Below are 9,621 nucleotides of genomic sequence, written 5' to 3'. Positions count from 1 at the left end.
AATGATTAAATGTTGAGAGCTCAAGTTAAAGGGGAATCTTCAAGCCGTAAACTAGGAGAGAGAAAGTCTATAAGAACACATAACCATAAGAAAGTGCCTTGAAAGTATGTCTTGAGAGAGTGTGTATCTGCTCTTTAAATAGTTTGGATAAAATGCTATACTTATTACAAAAAAGGGGTTATGTATTTTCAAATCCTTGCCATATCCTCTCCAACACAAACACTCCTTACTTCACCTCCATACTCAGCCCATCTACTACTGAAACCTTCACCCAAGCATTTGACCCCTCCAGATTCTACCTATTCCAATGCTCTGCTGCCAGCTTCCATCCATCACCCTCCATAAACTTCAGCTCATCCAAAACTGCTATCCTGCACCAAGTCCTACTCACCCATGTGCTTGCTAACCAACATTTAGCAAGTCAAATTTAAAATTCTCATCTGTGTGTTCAACAGCCTTCAGGGTCTCATCCCTCTGTAACCTTTTCCAGCCGTACAACCCTCAGAGAACTCTGTGTTCTTCCAAATTTGCATCCCAAAATCCTTTTGTCCCATCATTGGGGAGGCCGTGTCTTCAGCTGCCTAGGCCCTCAGCTGTGGAGTTCCTTCCCTAAACCTCGCTGCCTCTCCACCTCCCTTGCCTCCTTTAAGACTCTCCTTAAAACCCAACTCTTTGACCAAGCTTTTAGTCACCTCTCCCAATATCTCTTTCTTTGGCTCAGTGCCGATTACTGTCAAAATCCGCGTCTGTGAAGCACCTTTGGGGCGCTTGTCTACGTTAAATGCGCTATCTAAATGCAAGTTGTTGTTGTTGTAACCATTTGTAAGGTTAAATATAGCCAAAAGGCATACAGACTTAAAACAGCATTTATTGACTTTTCAAGATAAAAACAGTGGCTTCCTTGCAGCCCTTCAACTTATGGCATGCTTGTATCTGAACAAAACATTTAGAAAGGGATATAAGTACTGGCGGCAAAAAGGGACAGACAGAGAATACTGCGGAGTTCCTAACTGAAGGAGTAGCATCAGTTCGGAGGAAATCCAGAAGCACAATAAATCTTTACTAACATAATAACTGCTTTAACCTGGAGCTGAACTTGTGAACCACTGTGGAGGGAATGTCTGCCGGCCACAACTATGTCAACTTCAACTTGTCGCCAGTATACGGGAGATGCTGTCCATGATAGTTCAGTTCAATGATCATGCATCATACAGCTGTCAATAAAGTAATAAGATTTGCGGAAAGATTCAACTTTCTGACAATACCAGCTAACCAGAAACAATGGCAGACAACACATTAATGTTACATGATCCAGCATTGGCCTAATTTGTTACATGGCAACCATAGTACACCAGCAGCAGCCACAAACTCGAGTTACAAACGGCACATTTATTGTACAATTACTGCCAGAAGGCAATGGACACAGCTACTGGTTTATGGTGGCTGAATAAGTCAAATCCCATTTTCATTAAAAGGGAAATGAAGGATGTTTAACAGTTTGGGAATTACGTTCCCCGTTTCCATCAGTTTTCTCCCGAAAACTGAAATCCCAGTGGCCTGGGCGATGAGATATACCGCATGAAGCCACGTGTGAGCAGATTAGACCAGGTTCTCCTCGTGTGATTTGTGTCTTTGAACCTTTACTTGCCCTTCTCTTGCCGAGACGGTAACCATTCAGATTGAGAAGGCTGTATTTGAAAACTGAAAAACGCACATGTTTCAATGTGCAAGCCTTCAGAAGAATTTCCGTTCATTTCCTTAAACATTCAGCTTAAACTCAGGGACCTGAGGAAAAAAGAATCAGGTAACTGTCAGTATTTACTCAGCGACGTACAGATGAAATCATAGCTATTTGTTGAATATATTACAATTTTTTTAATGTAAAGCCCGAATCTCCACAAATACCTCACCAAAGCTTGAAACGTTTGGTGCCCATATTACATCTATAACAGTTTCAAACGATATTTCAATTGAATGTATGTCACAATTCTCATGGATCTGCATCCTTAAGCGACTCCAAGTGTTGAGGCAAAATGTTTAATTTATAAGGAAATGCTTACATTTAATAGCACCTTATAATGTAATCGAAATGCCTCAAAGTGCTTCACCATTTAATTATTTATGGTATATTTTGACTATTATGAAGGCAAAGTGATTTAACAAAAAGGGGAATTATTAGTAAAATAGTGGTTACATTACTGATTTAACATGAGTATTCAAGTGATGGTGCATAACCCATATTTTTTTTTCCTTATTCATGTCTTCAGTTTTCTCCAAACAGAAGATTACCCTGATATATTGCTGTCAAATTCATTACAAGGCCCGTCAAACTTTGCGGCTCCCATTGATATTTATATTGATATGCAAATTGACCATCTGGTCTCAACGAACAATGCTTATGAACCATGGATTGAATAAAAATAGTCATGTACACATGGTGGTGTTGCAAAGGTAGTAATCACTTCCTATCGAAGAATATTTCACTTTCAAGATGTGATGAATACAAAATTGAACTGGTTGGAGTTTATAGTGTGCAAGTCTTCAGCCCTTCCCTCATCACATTCTGAAATACAAAATAGTTTCCAAGCTTTTGGGCCTTTTTTGACGGGCCTCCATGGTCCCTTTAAGAGCCACTCGTTAGGCTGCTCAGGTAATGCCAGTCGGAGCTTGAATAACGCGTGTGGCTCGGGCGTGGGCCTCTGCGTTGCTAAACTGGTTATCGCTGTGCCCGTTTTAGGCCCATAAAATAGGCATAGATAAATTTAGATCCCTGTATCCTGTGGCTTACAAATCCCCAAACCATTCAGTTCTCTATTCACCATATCTTGAAGTGAAGTGTTCTCCCTAGGAAGTGATGTGCAATTCTCCAATACTGAAGAACCTTGACTATCCATATTAATGGGGAGACTCTTCCCTTTCCACTGGTGAATAATAGAAATTGGCCTTCAAATCTTCCATCAACAGGAATTATAAATGAACTTTACTGCTTTATTTTAAACATTCTGAAAAGATCGAACTGCTGGTTTCCTGATGTGAGACACCCACCTGAAGCAAAAAGTCTGGTGGAGCACCAAGAATGCTAATAATAGGGGTGTTAGTAATCAAAGTTCTACTGTATGGCAATTTAACCATTTTTATTTCTTTAAATAATTCTTGGATCTGCAAAGGTTGGTGTCTAAGAGCTGATTACATTTATATTCAAATTATCCATATAAACATTAACGATCAGGACTACAAATTTGGAAAGATAACTTCAGAAATGACAATTGACTATATTCACAGATGAACACAATATTGTTATTTTAACACAGGCATTAAACCATTTATTTTAAATGGCTATTGCCTCTGCTTGTACAAATTGACTGATTTAAATGAAACCAATTAGCAAGAAAATAAGAATTGACATAGTTATATACTAATATTATTTTGCAACAAAAGACAAAATAAATAGTGCCATATATCGTGTTACCATCATCCCCCCCAATGCCAATCAATCTTAGACATCAGTGAATGGATGGAAGCATATGACAGGACTCGTTGTTTGCTGCAAAGGCACCACAATCAATCAAGCACCAGGGTTCTTAAATTTAGAACAGAATAGTTCTTTCTGGAGAGCAATCATAGGAGAGTAGCTTGTCTGTGTTTGTACTGAGTACTGGACCATAGTTGAGATCTATAAAGAGCGGTGTAGCAATGGGAAGAATCTTACGGTAACTGTGGATGGGTGTTCTTTCTAAGAAGAATAAACATAAATAAAAGAGGCAAAGGCTTGACCCGAATGATAAATAAATGGAAGGCCTCATGATAAAGTCCTGGTAAATATTTTGCATTGTGACAAACTCAGCTTAGTGATGGAAATGGTTAATTAGAGAAAAGCAGCTGAACCCAGTTAGACCAGAATATATCTTCCCACACACACTTTGAAATGGTAAATAAGATTGGATTAGGCAGTCTGAAAAAAATCTCAAGATCTTAAGCGCTGTTTATAGTTCTCAGAAATCAGCATAATGCACAAACCCAGTTAGGTGGCACTTTCATTCCGCGGTGGGTCTTCATGATTAAAAAAAGTGTTATGGGCAGAGAGAGAGAGAGAGAGAGAGAGAGACAAAGAATGACTGGCACCTCCATTCAGTACAAAATCTTTCTTGTCTGATGTGTCATCTGCTGCTGTGCGTCACAAGATAATAAAAGAACTCATCTCAGAGAGTTGTGTTGCAAGGGGACAAGTTCATCAGAACAACTGGAGTTGCGATGTTTTCTGAATGTTAGGTCCTCTCTCCACCCCCCACCCCATTGCGTCTTCTGGCAGCAACACAAGTTACAATCAAGTCACACAAAAAGATTTGAATGAGAAAAGAATTTATTTATTTTAACATGGAAAGCAGAAGAAACCCAATGAAATGATTGTTCCGGGCTGTTTTTACAGTTAAGATAAACAAAAATAAAAACAAGAAAAGTGTCGTCGTAAGAAGTTCTTTGTGACTCATATAGTACCACACACATATTTTATAAAACGATTGTATATAATTAGTCAAACCTGTGAGTCTAACCTAAAAACATAACAGATACCTAGTTATTGGCATATGTATTAGCCGCCATGTCTGAAATTTCAGTGCAAAGTGATTGGTGATGGAACCAATCTAATAAAAGCCTTTGGAAATAAGATTTCTGAAAGAATTAAATTAAAATAGAAAAAAAAGTTGTCCATTTATTGCGCCTAGCCCATATTTAAATACAAAATAGCATTGTTCGTATTTAATAATAATAAAACGACAGCAGCCACTTTTACCTTTGAGGAAACTAGTAATGGTGCACATCTTGTTTAATGCTTTTAGGAATTAGCATTCTAATTCACAAAACATGACACAAAACGATGATTACAACTTAAACCGTTCCACAGAAATCGAATGTCTAGGGGAGGAAATCATATTTTATAAAAAGAGTCAAAGTTTAAAAAAAAATGAAGTTACTTGCACTGGTGACAATGTTATCGTGTAGAATTGCAATCATAGAGAAATTTATTTTTAATGATATTCTTAAGAATGAAAAGTATACATGCAAACCTAGCAATGCAGCCAACTCTCAGAACAGGAAGCTTTTGGTGTACAATGCTGTTCATCTGGGTTTTGATTCTTTATTTTCAATATTAAAAACATTACAGGGTATTTTGGCAATACAGAAACAAAATAACAGCCAAACAATTTGTGTCGAAAAGCTTTCCCCAGGTCACCAGTACTATTCTTTTATTCTTAAAAAAAGCAAGCTTTTCTTCTGACAAAACATTTATACGTACTAGGGATTAAAGCTCCACAGACATCTAATCATTCTTTGATGGAAAGAACATGAAGCATGTTGTGTATTATAGCAGCAGACATTCGTTGTGTGTTTGACAGGAGTGTCTAATAGTAAAGACTAGCATCAACATGAGAATTTTACAAAAACATATTGTGAATAAACCCCCTTTCACAAAAAGGCTAAACAGGGCTGTGGTCTGGTGAAGCATGTGTGACAGCTACCACACAATCAACACTGTCCTTTGATTTCTTAAGGTTAGTATACAGCCTGTCTTCAATGTTAGTAGTTAATTTGTCTATGGGATCCGCCCCTATCATCTGAGGCCCATACCCAAAGTTTGTGGAGCTATCTGTCTCTGTGAAGCCACTGATATGGCCTAAAGACTGCGGGATGTCTGTTTGTTCAATGATATTTCCTTGCTCGGCTGTCTCTTCCTCAATTATTTTGATTCTCTCTTCGGTGTCAACACCGATCTGCTCTGGGCCTGAGGGTTCTGCCTCTGAGTGTTTAGACGTTGGTGATTTGATGTGTTCCTGGCCACCGTCGGGTGGCTCTTCATCTGTGGCACTGACAATGCGCGGCAAGGTGCTCTGGTATCGATGGTCAAGTGGATAATTCACACTGTCGCCTCTACGTAAAGGCGTTCGGTGCCGTTCCAATGCAGGAGGGTAGCGGATTCCGGGATCACTGTATTGCTTGGTCCGCTGCCACTGCTTGCGTAGATGGATACGAGACCGGTGCTTAGACTTCAGTGGAGAATCATCAAATTGAGGGTCATGCCGGAGAAATTCATTGAATAAGGCATCTGTTTTCTCATCAATACTGTAATCCCTTCTATGTAAATAGTCTCTAGTTACAAACATTTGGCCATATGGTGACCACCCGATGGGGCTTTCTGGTTCACCGCCTACTGCTCCTTCTTCCTCTACCTCTTCACTCAAGGTTTTTGCATCAAAACTTTCAAAGACAGTCCCCTTGCGCCCAGAACTTGTGAAGAACTTTCTTTTCTCTGAAGCCGTTGTGTCTTTTGTTCCAGTTTCGCTGTCCCCCTTCAGAATTCTTTCTTCTAGTAGTCTGCTGGGTGCCTCTATGGATGCATAGCCACTGTCCATCTGGAGTAGCTTTCTTGTGTTCGATTCGCTGTCGCTGCCACGCTCAGATTCAACACTATCCTGTTTGGTCCCTTTACTCGCAGGCCTCTCCTCAAGACCTTCAGCCTCATCAGCCACATCCTGGGAAAGGGCGCTGGGCAGGCCGCCCACCGAGCTCACGCTCTCCACGTCGCTCTGGACCGAATCCTTATCATTGCTGCTCTGGTCTGATGATATGTAAAGCTCGAGAGAAGCTCGAAGGTTCCAGATATCTCGGTAAATCTTCTGTGGGTCTGAGCTCTCCCTCCTTTCAGCACTTTCACTCCCGCTCGGCAGAATCTCTGCCGCATCTAACCTGAAAGAAAACCAAGCTTATCTCAGGAAAATGTGGGACACAGCAGCACAGCATTTACAAAACTTAACTTCAACAAAGCTTGGTTTGTCACAATACTATCTCCCGACCAGGAGCAGCTAGATTACGCTTGATGACCCTGCCAATGTGCATTCAGTTTTGAGCTGTCAAAATAATTTACTTTCTGCCTCCTATTTTCTAACTAGCGATTTGCAATAGAATTGCTTTCCTCTTTTCATAGCCCCAACACTGTGATGTCTGTCCACAAGTAAGTATATGGCGGCTTCATTTTAGAAATTAAAATGACAACAGGCCGGGGAAGATGGGCACTACCTTCTCTGTGAGCGGTTCGGTTCCGTCTTTCACTGACGGGTGTGTGCTTCCTGTGGGTGATGCAATGTGAGGTGAAATGCTCCATATCCTCAGGATGTCCAGCTGAGGACTGGAAAGAAAAACTTAAAATGCGTGCCTGATTGAATTAAGACTCAGGACTTAAACCTTTGTCGTTGGGATGGGAAGAAGCACCTCACCTGCTGTGCCAGTGAGTATTTTAAATGATTTCTCTAGTTGTTTGCACACCTGATTTCTAATGATATCATTATCTCTTTCTGCAGCTAATAGATTCTGTGAACTGTTTGTGAGAACAAAACTTTCAGTTGAACCGACAATGAGAATAACATTAACTGAACATGCACGGTTAGCAGAGAGCATCATAGCAGCACGTCAGTGGGAAGGAAGGTTGATCGCCAGTACTCTGCCTGCTGCACGTGCTCAGTGGGAATGCAGAAGTCCCGTTAGAAGGAAAACTCTGGGAAGTCATTCATAGTTCAACAGGTGTTTTTTGCACCTTGAATACACTCATTTGTGGTCTTCAGACCAGAAATGTTCCTCGCAGCATCTTGATAATGCAGCCCCAGTTCTTCAGGCAAGAGGCATTCGCCTTGCAACTTAGCTTTGAATGCTGAAACCCTTTAGCTTCAGGCTGCAATGGTTAATTTTCAACCTACAGAGCATTTCTAGGCAAGTGACTCAAGTCAAGGTTTAGAAATACTGTTATACACATACATGTGTGAATCTGAATAAGGTTTCAGACCATACAGTAAAGCTGACAGAACTCGAGTTAAAATATTTTCTCAGTTTGGACCATGGATGAGGCGAGGAGTGGCCAAAACAATAAACAAATGGAATGCAACGAGATTGAATGTGGGCAATGAACTATTTGAATGAATTTTCTCTACCCATATTTGATACCGAAGAGGAGGTCATCCTTTGTGATATCACTATCCACTTGGGTTACAAGTAGAGTTTGCTCTGAGTGAAATGTGTTTAGGAGGCCACACATCACCTTGGGGTTGAAAATAAAGTTGTACGTTGTTGCACCTCCAATCAGATCACCACCGAGCTTAGGCATGTCAAATCTCACACATTCTCAGCCTCTATGCTGAACTTGCGCCAAACCAATGAATGTATTTGTCAGTCTAGGTCTCAGAACTGATTCTACTAGAAGTGGTTCTGCGGTGACTAAGGCTCCTATGGACCTTAGAATCTGCCCTGTTTCCAGAGCACTAGCTTTAAAAATAACACAACTGTGTATGTGTAAGTTTGGACATATGCACTTGTTGCAACTAGTCGCATATTTTTATGGCGCGGCCCTCCGGCATTGGGAGAAGGTCCACACAGATCAGCAAAGCTCACTGCTGCCGTGGCCAAGATTACCGTCTGGCAGTGGTATGTCCCAGACACCATTCATATGCATTTTATATTCAAACCCTTTGATTCCTTTGAAGGCTGCACTATCAGATCAGATCAGTTATGGGGACTCAAAAAGAATACCTTCCCCCTCAATCTGTAAAGGAAATTTGCACCCCCCCCCCACCCCCAAAATCAGCCTTGATTGGGGCAGAGGAGAATATGGAAGTGAGATTTTAAAGAGTTTAAGCTGATTTTACAAGTATAACAAGGTGATAGTAGTACTGTTTTAGCTCATTCAACAATAATGTTTTTACTTTTTGGGGCTACTCAAAAATCAAAGATGGAAATTACATCGAATTTAAACCAAATGGGACATTTGGTCCAACTTGCCTATGCCTGCTTTTATGTTCCACATGATCCTCCTCCCATCCCATTTGTATGACTAAATCCTGGAATATAAGTAACAACAAAATAAAGTCTGGTATTTAATATGGCAGATGAGAACTAATTTTAATTGGAAGAGTGATGATTTAATTGAACATAAAATTGCACAGTAATAGTGAGTAGGATAGAAGCAGCAGCAACCATTAATATACTATCGTACCAGTGATTGAGTTTATGCACTTAGCTGGATGGGGAACGGAGATATGTCATTTTACCATTGCAGGACAGTAGCAATGGGGCATGAACAAAGTTGTATGGGCAAGAAAATGAGTGGTTGGAACTCAAATCACATTGAATTAGAGGGAGAATTTGCAGGAACAATCCTCACTATGGCACCAGTTTAACTTGTTAACATTATTGTGGGTCGACATGTTTTTCCCTTCATTTCTCCACCGTAGCTTCTTACCATTGGGAAGGGGATGAGGGGCTGTAATGTTATCCCACACCTACTATCAGTGGTATCCTATTGTAATGTGTGCACCTGTAAGCTTATTCACAGGTTTATAGAGCTGTTGCAGTTGTGTGATGGTGGGGCAGTGGTAAGCATGGTTGCCTTCCAAGCAGTTGACCTGGGTTTGATTCCCGGTCATCACATCTCTTAATTTCTACTTGAGGATAAAATGATCTTCTGGTTGTAAGCAGTTCTTACAATAGCATCTCATGGCATTTTTGTTTACCCCTACGTGAGAGGTGGGCACCGGAGGGACTGGAGTGCATCATCACCCCCGGCAACCAAATTTTCATTTG

The 9,621-nt window shown here is 40.6% G+C and overlaps 1 protein-coding gene across 1 annotated transcript in view; it reads right to left on the bottom strand.

Moving 5' to 3' along the window:
- Positions 1-5,474: 5,474 nt before the first annotated feature.
- Positions 5,475-9,621, bottom strand: part of cbarpb (CACN subunit beta associated regulatory protein b) — a 187,873-nt gene continuing 183,726 nt past the window's right edge. Inside the window, exon 9 of the mRNA XM_070861086.1 lies at positions 5,475-6,741. Coding sequence (XP_070717187.1) covers positions 5,475-6,741 — 1,267 coding nt within the window. The remainder of the gene's footprint in view (positions 6,742-9,621) is intronic.

The sequence above is a fragment of the Pristiophorus japonicus genome, chromosome 18, assembly GCF_044704955.1.
Source record: "Pristiophorus japonicus isolate sPriJap1 chromosome 18, sPriJap1.hap1, whole genome shotgun sequence".
Taxonomy (NCBI): Eukaryota; Metazoa; Chordata; class Chondrichthyes; family Pristiophoridae; genus Pristiophorus; species Pristiophorus japonicus.
This window is presented reverse-complemented; position numbering and strand designations above follow the sequence as displayed.